Source organism: Seriola dumerili, unplaced genomic scaffold (assembly GCF_002260705.1).
Source record: "Seriola dumerili isolate Sdu_G_001 unplaced genomic scaffold, Sdu_1.0 BDQW01000331.1, whole genome shotgun sequence".
Classification (NCBI taxonomy): domain Eukaryota; kingdom Metazoa; phylum Chordata; class Actinopteri; order Carangiformes; family Carangidae; genus Seriola; species Seriola dumerili.
Window position 1 is genome coordinate 9107342 of NW_019174586.1, and position 16386 is coordinate 9123727.

General features: G+C 38.9%; 1 protein-coding gene across 2 annotated transcripts in view; it reads left to right on the forward strand.

Annotated features, from left to right (window-relative positions):
- The window catches only part of LOC111232491 (proton-coupled amino acid transporter 1-like), a 39589-nt gene extending 38616 nt beyond the window's left edge, over positions 1-973 (forward strand). For both annotated transcript variants that reach the window (XM_022760046.1, XM_022760047.1), the window contains exon 12: positions 128-973. In XM_022760046.1, the coding sequence (XP_022615767.1) occupies positions 128-402 (275 nt within the window). In that variant the 3' untranslated portion in view covers positions 403-973. The remainder of the gene's footprint in view (positions 1-127) is intronic.
- The last annotated feature ends 15413 nt before the right edge of the window (positions 974-16386 follow it).

The following is a 16386-nucleotide window of genomic DNA, read 5'->3' on the forward strand; positions in this document are numbered from 1 at the left end:
ACTGGACTGTATCCCGACATTAAACTTTGTATACTGCCCAAGCCTATAATGTATTTTATACTGTACCTGGGCCCCCCTCTCAGCCAAGCCTCCCTCTCATCCGGTCCCTCTGTCTGTCCTCCTTCAGGTGCTCTCGCCGTCCTGATACCAGAGCTGGACCTCGTCATCTCATTGGTCGGCTCGGTCAGCAGCAGTTTCCTGGCGCTGATCTTCCCTCCCATCCTCCAGATCCTAGCTTTTCACGAGGAGGGCCTGTCGCCGCTGGTGACCGCCAAGAACATCGTCATCAGCCTGGTGGGGCTGGTCGGCTTCCTCACAGGAACTTACATCGCCATCGTGGAAATCGTCAACCGCAACGCACAGAAACACGAAGAGACGTTCTCCTCCTACTTGGTCCAGTGATGACGTGAAATGACTCTTGGCAGGTGGAGGTAACCCACCCAGGACATCTAGAAACCATTTTAGGGCACATTTGAATTTTTATCTTCCTTGATTTGCTGCTGTTGGACATGTCGGCCATATTAGGGTTAATCTATAAAATTGTTGAAGCAGTATGAAGGTGTAAGGATTCATGGTGCTTGATTTTGTGTTTCGTTATGTCACTGCTGTACTACGGCGTCCTGTAGTACTCACATTTGATCAAATCCAGCCATTTAGTGCAATCTAACAGTAACATAGTTATGGTAAAAGCTAAATTATTCCTTCAAGTAGGAGATTGTCATGAAAAGATTTTCAGAATAATGGGTTTTCAGAGGTCTGTTATCATTTTACTGCCTGAATATGTTAATGCTTTTAATGTTTCAGTCAAAAAATCAAACTACCTCACAAACTGGTATCAATTCGGTCTTTTAAAACTAACATCCAGATTAGACGCTGTTGCAGAAATTGTGCGGACTTATAACCCTCAGCCCAGACAACATCTCTCTTAGACCTTTTCTCCACCTCATTAAAAAAAAAAAAAAAAAAAAAAAAAACAAAAAAAAAAAAAAATCAACATATTTTCTTGCACTTTGATTTATGCCTTATTCAGCGAGAGCGCGCACTACTTTCACAGTAGTTTTAGACAGCGCATTACATAAACTTTAAATCAAGTAACTGTAACTTAAAAATCAATGTTGCAAAAGTCAACAGAGATTTCTTTTTAAACAGTGTTGGGTATCGAAATAGTTTGGACTTGGAACCAGTTTGAAAGGAATAAGAACCACAGATTCTTTATGAGTTGTGCGTTTCAATTTCACCTTATCAAATCCCGACAGTGAGGTTAGTGCCTGCTGCCCATCGGTCTACATCAGTTACATGTGTCTGAGCATCTAATACAGAGGAGACCTTATCCTCATCATGTAATAATTACTTCATATCTCATGATAACGAGACCTTCATCTTATAATCATAAACACACACATCTTGTTATTACTGTATCATTACATTACTGTCGTATTAGTTGCAGGACGGGCTGGTTACTTACAAAAGGGAACACAGAGGCTTTACCTGTCTTTGCGTTTTGAGTTCATCAGTGTGATCTTACACAGCAGCGTACAAAACCACCACATTATCATTAAGTGGCCAATCATAGTACTGAGGTTTTATCAGCTTTGGACTGGTGGATGAAAAACATTAGACAAAAAGTAGATCTTTGTGGGTTTGTTTGTGCCTAAATTTTACCAACGATTTAGGAGACCTGAAGAGCCTGATAATCAAACTGAACTGTCATTTCATTTTTACTTTATTAGTTGAACACTGACTCACAAGTCTCGTATCAGACCTGTACCTCTTAATTTCGAGGTCCAGATTTCTCATAATGACGAGCGATGGAACTCGTCATGAGATACGAAGCGGGATACTAGAGAAAAGGTTTTTCTTTGGTGAACTCGTACGAACGAAGCAACAAAATAATAAAACAAAAGGGAGGAGTTTTTACCACAAAATCAATTTAACTTATTCATGACAAGATAAAGAACATTTTTATTTTAATTATGTTAAGTTATAATAAAGAGTTTTTTTTTTTTTACTGTTGCACATATTTTGGTTGCAAACAAGAAACCGGCTTTGATACGAACCCAAATTGATGAGCACAATGATAATCAATCAAATCCTAACTGATACCCAATCCATTGAACAAAACAAAAACACAGATTTTTACAAACTTAGTTCTTCTGTGTTTATGTGGGACCTCTTCTGTTCATTCTTGTCTTTAAAACTTTTATTTTTTTTATCCACTTGTTTTTTTTTTTTTATGTGTTTTTATGTTTTAATGTATTTACTAAATTAATGATTCTGTATTTTTTGAATAGTTTTTTTTTTTAATTCAAACAGCATGCATTTTGAAGAGTTACAACTAACTCTCACTAACTTTTATTTCAGTTTAATTACAGCGAAACTCTGCATGTAATATAATGTAATATGTATGTAAAATAAAACATGATTTAACCACAAGTTGTAGGTATTCTAAGATTCACACGATAAACGGTACCTCTGCTTCAGTGGGCAGACACAGGCTAACACATGTACTGTAAGATCATCATCAAGCTTCTGTACTGTTGAATGTCTCCAGTGTTGATGTGACAGTTCGAGCCTTGTGTGTAAAGGATTTGTAACAGCTGTTGGTTTACGTCACAGTTTAAGCTGTTTTTGTGTGTATACACATGTGAGCATCCGCACAGATGTTTCATCTTATTTTTAATGATTATTCTCCGTCATCTATGGATGGATTCATGTGCTAAAACTGTTTAAATGAGATTTTTCTCCAAATTTGCTACTGGACACTTTAAGATGATGATGGTGATGATGATTATATATGTGCAGCTGCCCAAAGAAGACTAATTTAGTTCATTATTTTTCAATTAGTCAACCATTTAGTTCATCAGAAAACTAAACAAATGAACATTTTCTTTTTAGCACTCGTTGGTTTCTTTATTCTCTGCTCAGAATAAATAACATTCAAAGTGTCCTCATGTGTTTTACTGTCTTTTTCAGGCAGCTGTCAAAACAATTTCTTTTGTCAAAGTACTGGTTCCTCTGAGGGTTAAAGTGAAACACAAGAAACATTCATTCGTCTCAGCTCTGGCTGCAGAATTTCCCTCGAGTCACTGGACTGTGCAGAGCTTTTTCTCCACACTCAGCAATAACATGTTCTTTTATTTCCCTTTTTACACATCGGAAGCCACAAGTAGCAACAGAAATATATCCAGAGACAGAGTTTCCAGACTGGACGGTCTTTATTAAATTAGGAAGATAAAAAATTACACATTAAAATTTAGAGCAGTTTTCAGTTTCCAACAGATTAGCGGAGCACTGAGTTCAGCAGCTCAGCTCGACACAATGACTGATAACTGATGACCATTTCAGTTTATTATAACTAAGGTGAAACTATTACAGTTAAATAAAAGATTTGCAAAAAGCTAAGATCTGTTCTGCTCTGTAGTAACATCATTCAAATGACTTCTGTTGTATTTTTTCATTTTTGTAACTGTGGTTTTGATTGTGCTGTTAAAACATAAGAGCAGAGTTGACACTGTCCATGAATCCAATTCAAAGACAGTTGAAATCGGAGGCAGTTGTTCATCACTGCAGCTAAACTGCGACGCTAATTCCTCCCTCAGTTGTTCCTGTCTTCAGTTTGGTTTGGAGAACAGTCTCTTCCATAATAAAATGCTAATTATAAAACCCCCAGAAATCAAACAGTGACCATTTCACAAATTCTGCTTAAGGAACAACAATTTCACATTTCATTGCTGCAACTTGTGATTATTTTCATTATCGATGATGCTGCCTGATATTTTCTCAATGAATTGATTCAGTTTAGAAAGAAAATTCAGTTTAATATAATTTATTACAAAGAAAGCATTAAATCCTCACACTGGTGAAGCTGGAACCAGCAAATAATTATTTAAATTATAAATCGATTGTAAAAAAAAAAAAAAAAAAAATAGTTGTTTATTAATTTTCTGTCTTTGTTTGTTGGAGAGAGATTCTGCACTCTGTCTGATGAAGTGATTTCCAATTTCACATTTTCAAATCAAATTAATCTTTTTATTCTCACAAATGCTTTGATGAAGCTGCATTTAAATATTCAAAGCAGCACTGATCTGCTCCTGAAATAATTTTTCCACTGCTAAGGTTTCAAAACACCTGATCTTACATGCATCTCTCCCCCTTTTGGTAATTTAAGGATGATGCAAATATGACTGTAATTTGCTGGTGAAAAAAACAAAAGGTTGGTGGTTCACTTGGAAACACCCAGGATGGGTCGTTTTAAACCAGGTGAAAGTGAAGTCATAATAAACACCTTGTTGTTGATTGGGTTGTTACCAGTCCTAATGCAGCGGGATAAATGCATGGAGACACTCTTGTGGCAGCGGCTGTACAGTCACATCCCAGACGCTAATACACTGGAGGAAGGCCACTGTCCGTTAAATGGCTGCTCCAACGTGTCATCACTTTTTTCCAATTATTTTAACCAGTCACAGACTTCTAATTCATTTTCTTTCAGAAAACACCACTGAGAATTTCAGACTTTGATTACAGAACATGCCCAAAATTGTATGTTTTGAATGTCATTAAAGCCTCGAGGTGGCAGTTTATAATGCATTGATACATTAATGTACGGTCAGTGGAAGAAAACAAGCACAGGCTGTATTTTAATGTTACCAAATGTTCACATGTTGATGACATTTATAGATGTGTAAATGCAAATTTTGTGGTTTATTACTTTTATATATATTACTTGTGTGAATATCAGTCGTGTGTATGTGCAGTATACAACATAACTCCTGGTTGGTATATCATCTTTAAAATGTTAAGTTAATGTTAATCCAAGTCCAAGAAGAATGAAGCCATTTGAAAAACAAACGTTGACTGATTCATCTATAATGAAAGCTCCATATTTAATAACCAACAGCAACTAAAGTCAGTTCACCCCTCTTTTATTCCTTTCTTTTATTTTTGTTATATTTTGTAAGACTTTTATTTCTGATGACAGATTGGATCCTCCGGGGCAGAGATGATGCCAGTCTAACACAAATCTGTGGAGAGATGTTGTGTCAGTCTTCAGCGATGATTCTTTTCAGTTGCTCTTTGCTGGAGGGCGTCTGTTTCTCTACCTTCTGCTTTAAAATACTCCAAAGTCGTTCTATTGGATTCAAGTCGGGACAGATTTTGTCAAAAAAACAGTTTTCACTTTTTTCTTCTTAACAAACTCAGATTTTTTTTTACAGTGTGTTTTTGGACCTTGAGACTCGGAGTCATCTTTTCATTCAGTATTTGCGTTTCTTGCATTCATAGTGCCATCTATAATCATCTCCCCTACACCTTTTGCACTCATGCACACTCCTTCCATGTTTCACAGTCAACACCGCAGTCTGTCGCATCTGCCTCAGCAACCTGACGCTCCCTCTGCATCTCAATCTGCGTCTCCAAATTGTTCACACACACGATTTTAGCCCTGATTTTACACTCACAGCGCACTCAGATCGCTTGTTGCTTTGAGTTTGTACATACACTTGTTGTAAAATGGAACAATTTTGAATCATTTACCAGTTGTATACTTATATACTTACTTATATACCTTGCTGTCATTTTTGGGCCTTTAAGTCTTCGGCTGTGTCCACACTTACACATTTTCATTTTTAACTGCGTTTTAAAATGAATACGAAGGCGAGTGTTTTAGCTTAATATTATCAGAAATAATCTCCGTCCATACCAACATGCCTGAAAACTTATACCACATTTTCAAGAGTCTCTGTTTTAGAGGTTCGAAGACTCCCGAGTAGCTAAAGTGATGCATTTTAAAACTAAAATGTGGATTTAATCTTTGTGCTAGCACTCTGCAGAATGTAAATCCCAGACCAAGTTATGGACCGTGAAGCTCAGAGGGCGGAGAGCTGCCTTTTGGACCATCTCTGCTTGGTTTGTATTCTTCTTCTCCACGTCCCTGAAGTGCAAATGCTTTTCAACATTCACCACACAAGCAGCCTGGGTAATCTCACTGGCTGCCTAAATGATACAAATGAGAGGGAGGCCAACTGGATTGGGATGGGGGAGAAAAACGTCCATTGGGGTTAATTTTCCTCCGTAACGCTGCACTTACGGCCAGCCAGAGATGGAATTTCATTAACCCATGTGGGAGCAGGGGAGTCTCTGATGTAGGCAGATGTATTCAAACAACAGCACCATGCATTTTAGATGAGCTGGTCATTATAGACTACGTGCATGCCTACGTGTAGTTTAGTGAAAAAGGAATGAATATGGAATTGTCTGATCAGGCTGGGGCTAGCTGGTTAGCATGCTAACTTTGGTAAGAAAAGAAGTGACAGAAACAGAAGCAAAATAAGATGCTATGTATGTAAACTTACACATAGCACTTGTGCAAAATGTATTTCAATATCATTAGATATTTTTAGGATATTTTTGCTGTTGGTCAATATGTTTTGCATGTAAAATCTTAATCTGAATAGAAATTAGTAACTAAAGCTGTTAAATGAATGTAGTGGAGTAGAAGCATAAAGTAGGATACGATGAAAATAAAGTAAAGTACAAGTATTTAAAATTGTGCTCAAGTGCAGCATTTGAGTAAAAGTACTTTCCATCACTGGTGGATACAGCTAAGCCACATGTTCCAGCTCCTCCTGGTTCCCCCGACAGTTCTCTGAGGCCAGAAAACTGAACAAAGCAGACAAACTGGACAAACTTTGGGTGGTTCTACAAGAGCGGTTTGAAAGGTTTTTATGAAAGCTTTCATTCAATTATTAATTGATCTACTTTCATCCTTTTTTTTTCCTGCAGAGAAACGTGGCTCACCATCGACAGGTTTCTGAATGACGCCATCAGTGAGTAAAAGCAGGACGCAGAAAATAAATGACCAACAGCTTCACACTGTTACTGTGTGTTTAAGGCTGTTAAATGAATATTGCTGAGGTTCTGAGTTTGACATGTTTACAGGTTGAGTTTGGGAATCGCTGACAGCTGAAGGTGAAGAGCAGTGTCACAGCTAGCTAGCAAACGTGTAAATAAATAACATTGTATTTTTGCTGCAATGGCATCAGCAGCTTAAAAATACTTTCAAAGTAAAAGAAAAGAGGGATCTCTGAAAGTACAACAAATATCTTCTCCTCCACAGACATGTATTCGCAGCAGGTCAACACTAAACCCACCGGCTCATCGCTGAAGCGAGTTGTTGTTATGAGTTTTTGGGCAAACCACTGCTTCTCCAACAGGTAAACAATGCCTTGCAAAGCCATTCGCTCTGTCACACAGAAAATGACAGAGGAGCAGACTGATGTTTCGTGTTATTACTGTAAGCTTAAAAAGCGTATGAAACAGGCGTATAGGAGAGTCTCTTTTCATCATCCTGTGTGGCTAACCAATAATACTGATTAAATCCTGAATTGACAGTTTGTCATGAGGGAAGCTCTGCCTGTTTACACTGCGGTCATCTGTAATGAGGCTGTTTGCAGTAATGAAGCATATCTGGCAGATATGTTTGGTGTATTGTGAGTAACATGCAGAGGAGGGCCTCTGTGCTTCTACCCCGAGCTGTTAGTTAATGTTTATGTGCACACTACAGGTCATTTCTCTCCACCTTGAGTATAACATGACCATGTTACTTACCTCATGCTCACATCTGTGTCTAGTATTTTGTTTGAAAGCCTACTTGTATAATAATAACAGCTTCAGGAAGGGGCAAATTACAAACTTCTGAGCCGTTGTGAGGTGAGTATTTCGTACTCAAAACAGGTCGTCAGTGGATTAATCTGCAGGTGAGTGTTGCGTTGAGTTAGGAGTGAACAATACCAGGGTTCTGCAGGTTAACTGACATTTTTAATAAAAGGTAAAAAAAAATAGGAATGATAGCTATGAAAACTAATTGTTATTTAGAATTATTTATTTAAGTCCATAAATTTATTGACATTTCATATTTCTGTCGTTATTTAATTGTTTTTCTACAGTATAGTCAGACTATAATTCCTAATATTATCATTAATCAATAATTAAACACTATTGATCTGGATATGCAGCAGAAAATGAATGTATGGGTGGATTAACAAATTTGAATATACTACACACAGCTCCACGACTCGCTCACTGACTCACCTTAGTTCATAGAAATAGTTTTTGAGGAATATTTTATGAAATCACAGAAATTGAAATAGATATAAATGTAAAATATCATACTGCAGCACTGACCCGTCCAACCAAGGCCATGGTTTTTTACCTGAGGTGCCTCACCCCAAGCTTTTACAGAACTGAACAGATGCTTGTGTGAAGGGTTTATCATGGGTCCTGCTGTTTCCTTGAGACTGTTGAAAACCTGTTAGACTCTTGTTTTGGATGAAACTGAAATAGTTTGAAGTTCGGAGAGCAGAGAGCTCTCTCAGCGCTGTCAGGAATATGCAGCTGCACCACCTTTCACTGAGAACAGGGAGATAAGGAGAAGCTTCCCTGTGGACACTCTGCTTAAAGGACTCTCTGCTCTTATTTCTCATCTTTGGAAAGCTGTTTTCCATTTCAAAACTGAGCGAGCCGAGCTGAGAGGAGAATAATGTGTATTTTCTGTCTAAGAGGATGATCAGTTCTTGCCATGAGCAGTATGGCCAATCACTCCCTAATTGAAAAGCAGCAGCCAAACACAGATGATTTCACTGCTGTTGCAAGATGATTAATGTAAAAAGTGCATTTCTAATATATGTAATGGCGTTTGTAATTAATTGGTGATTGAATGATTACTTGAATCCTTTCCTTGTATAGAAACACAAGAAAACATTTTCAATTCCACATATTTACGCAGGAAACTACCCAGTGGAACCAGTCCTCTCTCCACTGAGGAGCTACTGGACGTTTTGGGCCCTGTGGGTCAAGAACAACCTTTAGGGGCCAGAATACAATCATTAGCAGCTGGACCAGGGACTCGACTGACATGATAAAAACAAAAAAAAACTTCCATTACCCACTTAACTTTAATATACAGAATCTCTCTTTTGGTGCTGTGCCATATCAGTGAACTTTGGTTGTAATAACGCACATAAACTGTCCTCTAATATGTAAAAGGCCTGTGGTGAGACTCACTGCATCACTGGGGCTGACTGACGGAGCTTCCTCCTGGTCCAAATACAGCACTCATGAAGCAACAGGTATGGACACCAGCACAATGAAAGCCTCATTCAAATTATTATTTCTTCTGATTGGTTGGATAAAGATGCAGCAGGCGTAACTCATGTCATCAAAGTGTATAAAGCATTCAATGTTTTGGCACAGACCAGAGACCTGAAATCTAAATCTGACCTGACTCAGGATCTTGGTGGATACAAAAGTCTGAACTATGACTCACCCACAGTTTTACAGTTACTCTGAAATCTGGCCCGTCAGCAGCATCATGAGCTTTGACCTCTCAGCTCCCACCGGCTGAGCTGTTACACAGCTCTGACTGTGAACTGTGACTAAGGCTGTTTTCACACCTGACCAAAACACTTTAATCCGGAGCCAGAAACTTTTCTGCAGTTGTTTGGGAGAATCTGAAGACTTCAAACTGTGAAGTAATGGCAAACACTTGAGCTACCGTCGACAAAACTCAATACCTCCTGATGTGTTTTCACATTAAAAGGCTTCCTATGAAGCAGGTCTTTTAATGTGCAGATTAATTTGTGGTAGTTAAAATCATTCAGGGAACCAGTGGGACATGAGCTCCCCTGAAAACATGATTTGTGAAATTTTTGACAAGATATTGACATTATACCACATTTGCCATGTATTTCTCTTTATCTGTATCTTTATGATCATGGATCATGTGGGAAATTAGGTTGTTAGTGATGTATGATTCATAAATGAGGGTGATTCATCACTTATTCACTGTAATAAAGATACCAGCATGGATGCTCTCTTGCCATCACCATCGAAGCATGGCAGTCATCAGTAAGATGCTCTCTCTCTCTATCAGCAATTAAGTGTGCTGCTGTTATTACTGAAATAAACAGTGTCTCCACGCCTCCATGGTGCTGAAAGACGCTACTTTTCATCTGTCTTCTTATTCTTGTTAGTCATATTCTTATTATTATGAATAATGATGAATAAAAACTACATCAAGTGCTTTATAAATGTTGTGTCTGTCGTTTCTGACCATGAAAAAGTGAGTGAGCGCCCCTAAAAGCCACGGTATAGTTCACTGAAAAACAGCTTGCTGCACTGATGAATTAGTGCTTTGGAAATGGACATTATACTGAATTTACTGAGACAACAGGAAAGCACGGAAGGAGCATCGAATGTGTTGTTTTTATGTTGAAATTTGTAATTAAGGCCCATGTCCAATATAAGCCTATTCGAAATAAAGCAGCCATTGATAATGAATGTCGGAGAGGTATGTCTTGTTATAACTATGATGACAGAACTTTCCTTAGAATCATCACATTTACTTCGGTATCAAAATAATTCATTGATAGTTGTCAGTACATTCAGTGGTACACAGCAAACAGGAGTTGTTCATGTGAAATTCGGCAAACATAATTGCATACATAAATTATACTTCCTGTTTCTTGTAAGGGTTTACTTCATCTGAGGGCCCTTCAGTTCCCGTCAAGAAGGGTCCTCAAGCTGCAACATGTGGGGAACAATGAATGGATGTCTCACATGAGTCCATTAATGATCTGACCTGAGCGGTGCTTTCTGCATCCAGGAGTCATCCCTCACCCTCTCTCCTCTCGATCGGCTCTGACCACACTGAAATTGAAGCTCACGGCTGATAACATAATCATAATATTAGCAGAATTTCACCTAAAAGATGTAACATGCACAGAGGCTGTTTTCGTTTTATTGCAGTAGATGGATTTTTCATGCATATTTGAACTTGTTTTGATATGTAAAAAGCAACTACTTTGCAAAGCGCAGGCTTGTATGATTTATACTTGTTTATACAGAGGGAAGGAGAGGTGGAAAAAAAGAAGATGAAAGTGGGAGGAAGATCGAGGAGAGGAATTCATAGAAAAAGAGGGAGAGAAGACAGATGTAATCATCTTGTATCGCCTCTTCTGACTATTTTCAGTTTAATAAATGAATACATTTCTACTTCTGTTCAATGCCAGAGAATTTTCCCATCCATCCTGTGAATCCATGACACCTCACTTCCTCTCATCCCTCCCCCTTTAATCTCCTTTCACCTACTATGCTTTCCCCTTCCTACCTTTCTCTCTTTCTTTTCTTATCCTTTGTCTTATCCCTTTTTTCATCATAATCTCTCCTCTCCATTACTGCCATCTCCTTTCCCATCTTCTTCCCTCCTGCCCTATGGCCTCCACATACACCCTTCTCTCTTACAGTAATACTGCTTTTTCGAGTTCTTATCTCTCGACATTAATGCTTTAAAAAACTATACAACCAAATCTTTACAGATACTTTTTCCAGGTCAATGAAATGAAAACATGAACAAACAAATCTTTTCTACCGGTATTTTTGTGAGTTTGATACATATTGAGTTTACACTGACACCGCAGAGGAATGCCATAGAGACCGCCTGATAGCCTCAGGGTTGGGTGGAATTGTTCATTTATCAGAGTCACAGTAGACAGTGCTCATTAGCTTGCGGATATTACTCCTGCTTCCTGCTGTCTGTGGACCTTGGAGAGACTCACTGCTACTATTCAGTTACATTACACAACTTGTAGTGTGTGTTACTGTTAATAATTATTTTGCAGTTTGATTTAAATAAGTTTATTGTCCTCAGGTCGTCCCTTATTTCCTCTACTGATACAACCTACATACAAGTTGGTAAGGTTTTGTTTATTTACTGTAAGAATACACTAGTAGCATCCCCACAATTATCACAGTAAGTGAAGTAAAAACAATTCTTAATTTCATCAGCTTCATGTATCCCACAGCTTAATGTTTTGGGAGAATAATGCATGCATATTGTGCATATTGTTTTAAATTACCTGATAAATGTTAAAGTGCCTTTCACTCTTGAGGCCTGAAAGTGTGTACAGCATAGAAAACTAGAAAACTCAAAATATCCAATTTTTTTTAGTCATATCACCCAACCCTAGTTTGCAGGTTTTTAGTTATTTACTGGTTTCTCTATTATTCCACTAACTTACCATTTTAATTTAAACAGTGAATTTACTTGGTGTTAACTCCGTGTAGTTCCCCGCTCTCACCGGTAGAGGGCGCATTCACACTGCAGGTCGCTATCGATTGACGTATAGATAAGATAAGAGCAGGGATAATCCGTTGTGGACTTTAATGAGCCTATAACTTTCTCTTTCGGTCTGTAACAAATAGTACTGTTTTTTTTGATTCAGCACAAAGAAGACTGCTACCATTGAAAGCTAAAGTTTGACCCGTGAGCGTCGATCCTTTCATTGTGTTTTCCGGTGAGTTTCATACCGGTTAAAATGTTGTTGATATTAGCTTAAAGATGCTAGCTAACGTCACTCTGTGGTATAGTTTACATTTTCGTGGATACATCGTTCTTGTGTGTATGTTAGAGACTCTGACAACCTACTGGAGACAGGCTGAATGTATGTGATATGTTTGAGTTCATGATTTATTCTTGAAAATATAGTAACTATTGTTGTTATGTTGCACTTGAAAGGCTAAAGTTATTATTACACAGCTTTATGCGACTTGTTGTGTCAATGAATTCATATGTTCATAGGCAGAGACAAAAAGTATTATACTGTACAGAAGAGATTTAGACTTTAATCAAAGACACAACTATTGCTGTACGCAGGTTGGTTTGAAAGAGTTGATTGTGAACCAAAATGGCGACCCAGGGGACAAGCCAGTGAGCCTCCAGGAGCCGGAGGAGGATGTGACGTCCCAGGTTTTGCTCCATCCTGTGTCCAGGTAAAGGAGCACGCTCGTCCCTTCTTCTACTCATCTAAGATCTTAGACAAACAAAACCACACTACCTGGTTAGATGGACGCTGACTGAACAATGAACAATGAACTGACACTTCAGCATACGTTGTTGATGTATGAGGTCTTACACTGAAGGCATTGATTCTGATTATATGTTAATCGTTACGCTGTTTTCCTAAAACTTACCCTCGTTTATTCTGTCCTCCCTGAACATACCTAACGTCGTCTTTAAATAAACTGTCTTTATTAATGCACACTGTTATATTGTAGTGCATATCCATTCCTGTGCTACATTTAGACCTTAGTAAGGGCTCAATATAAAGATGGACGTAGCCTCTGTGGCGTCACCCATAGGTTTCTGAAGCTCAGTTTTGAAGCTGTTTCACCGTCGTCATCTTGCCAGTACCTGACTGCGCCGAACTCCTGGCTAATACAAAAATGGGCAAAGAGGAGGGGCACTTGTGGAGCTGAGAATTTGGTGCATGCCGCCTTGTGGCAGGCATACGCTCACTCAACTGTCACTCAAAGGGGCCACACCCCCAATTATGCAGAAAATTAAGCCTTAATAAGATTTGAACGAGTGAGTTATATAAGAATTCACCCCCATACAGTTTTCATGAAGGAGGAAATTATCTGTACAGACCAAAACTATTTTATGTACATGGAAGTCTATGGCGAATGACTCGCTTTTGGAGCCAGCCTCAGGTGGCCATTTGAAGAAGTGCAGTTTTTGGTACTTCTGTGCTGGCTTCAATTTACAGCCTCTGAGATTAAAATGTACACAACATCTTGAAAACCTGAAAAATTTCAAACCTCATTTCATTTACACCTTCAGACCCAGTTTATGCCAAAGCAACATAACACTGGAACTTCTCAACATTAGGCCACATGTCAATGCTTCTTTCCTCTTCTCTCATTCATCTTCTTCCCCTCCCACCCTCCAGTCTCTACCACTTCGTCCTCCCTTTCTCCTCACCCAGTATCTCTTGCCTTCTTCTCTCCTGTTTCTTGTCTTCACTGCATCTCCTCATCACTCCTCTCTGCTGTGTGTTTCATCTCACACCACTGGCTGCAGCAGCTGATCTGTGCACCATCACATCAAATGTTGCTAAAAAGCCTGCGAGGATTTACACCGTCCTGTGGTGTGATTCTGCACGGTACTGGAGATGTGTTTGATGTGTTTACTGAATCTGCATTCTTCGACTTTCTTGATGTTGACTCTTAAAAAAATATTTATGGCATATTGTCAATGCTTTATTCATGCCTTAAGTCCTTTGTTTGCCTTAAACAGGCTTTGTTTTAGACGGTTGCAGGGAACAGAAATCTGACTTTTAAAGCAAAACTTTAAAAAATTTATCAGCCAGTCTACAACCCAAACCATCAGAATACAAGTTTGGAGCATTTGATCAATAAGACGCAAAATTCTTTGTCATGAGAATTACTTCAAAACTTCCCAAATTTACCCATTGAATTAAATACAAATCTCATAAATATGAAGCAGGGATTCTTTAAGCACGCAGTGAAATCGCCCAAGTTGTGTGACCACATTGCAATTAAATACACAGGTATAACACTTTTTCTGAATACTGTAAGTTGCTACATCCATCTAGATCTAATAATGCATAACTGTTTTGAAGGTTGTACTTTAATATAAGATCACAAAGATAACCTTTAGATTCATTGTCCCAGTAAAGGTCAGACTGGAATGACACTACGTTTTTAACTTGTTTTTAATATTTCAAATAACTCCAGATAATTTGAGCTCAGTACACAGATAGGATGGCTAAGAAGTGTCTTATTATGGTTGCAAAAAAGGTTCGTGTAATTAAAATGTGTCTCAGATCTGTTTCCCGGAGGCAAATAGCAGAACATACAAACATTGAAATATATGAATGTATAACAGGAACTGGAATATTTAGAGAAAACCTATTCCTTGAACAAACTTGCCTGAGAAATGCCTGTAGGCTAGCTGTTTCTCTGTTTTGTGCATTTTATACCCTTATTGCAAAGACCACTTGACTGGAAACGAGGGGTGAGGGTCAGTGGTCTCTGGCCTAAGTCGAACTGGAGACATGTAGTTCATGGTCAGCATCTTAACCCCTGAGCTACAGAGAAGCCCCCCCCTTGTAGAAGCCCAATGCGTGGGTCAACCCGCAGTTCAGACGGGTTCTGATTAGCTTACTAGAAAATATGACAGGTTTGGGCAGGTCAGGTCAAAAAGTGACAAACGAGCGCTCTCTCTCTCTCTCTCTCTCTCTCTCTCTCTCTCTCTCTCTCTCTCTCTCTCTCTCTCTCTCTCCTCCTCTGCAGTAACCTGCATCTTTCACCCATCTCTTTGCAACCAGGCTATAATTCAAAATGCATCAGGCCAAGCTAAAAAAGACAGATAAACCTTCACATGTAGGCTACTATGTTGTTAAAGTTCATCGGTAAGATTTGAAGGATGCATTGTTCTTCGTTCGCGTGTGTGTGTGTGTGTGTGTGTGTGTGTGTGTGTGTGTGTGTGTGTGTGTGTGAGAGCGAGCAGGGTGTGAACAACAGAGTTGCCATGGGGAGTTTGGCTCCTGTTAATAACACATGAGCTCCCCTGAAATCATGATTTGTGAAATTTTGGGGGGGGGTCTCTAAAATATTGACAATATGCTAGTTTTTTTTGTTTTGTTTTTTTTACCTCCAGGAATTTATGTTTTCACCCATGTCTGTTTGTTTATCAGCAAGATTACAGGATTTGCACCAAACTTAGTGGAGGGGTGGGCCTTTGACTATGGAAGAACCCATTCAATTTTGGTGAAGATCCGGATCATTTTCTATGAATTTGAATTTTTTTCTCCGGAGTCTGGTGTATGTTGTTGACATTGGCCTTGCCGGGGGTCTGCACTGTCTGAGTGCCGTTCTAGTTTACAATGCATTTCTATTTTTCTGTATCTTCAGCATCTTAGATCATGTGGAAAATTACCAGCAGGCTATTATTGATGTAAGGTCCACGCATGAGGTTGAGTCATCAATTATTTCACTTTAATAAAGATACCGGCCTGAATGCTATCTTCTTCACCATTGAAGCGTGGCGGTGCAATATCATAAACTTCACACACATTAACTCAAAGATCAGAAGGGAAAACTTTCTTGATGCCAACCGCCGCAAAACAAAACAGAAGATGAACAAACTCCCCCACGTCTGTGTGCCGAGTTGCCATTATTAATTTCTCTGATTTATAGTCAGCATACAGATAAGTCAAAAGGAAAACAAGGCAGCTTATTTGAAAATTTTGGATTGACCAAAGAGTCTAAGCCAATTGACTCGGAGGAACAACCAGAACCAGAGGGGTGTTCTACCACAAATGTTAGCACCGATGCGATTGCTAATGTTGCGCCTGCTGAGACTGAGGTCAGCACCTGGAGTGACAATGCAGGACAAGCTGACAGAAGACTATTCGATATGAGCCTAGTGGAAGCTGTGCCCTGCTTTCGTGGGCCGTAGAGTTGCAACGAGAGTCACAGTCAGTCCTCTCCTCGAGGCATGTGACTTGGTTTCTTTCCTGTCTTTGT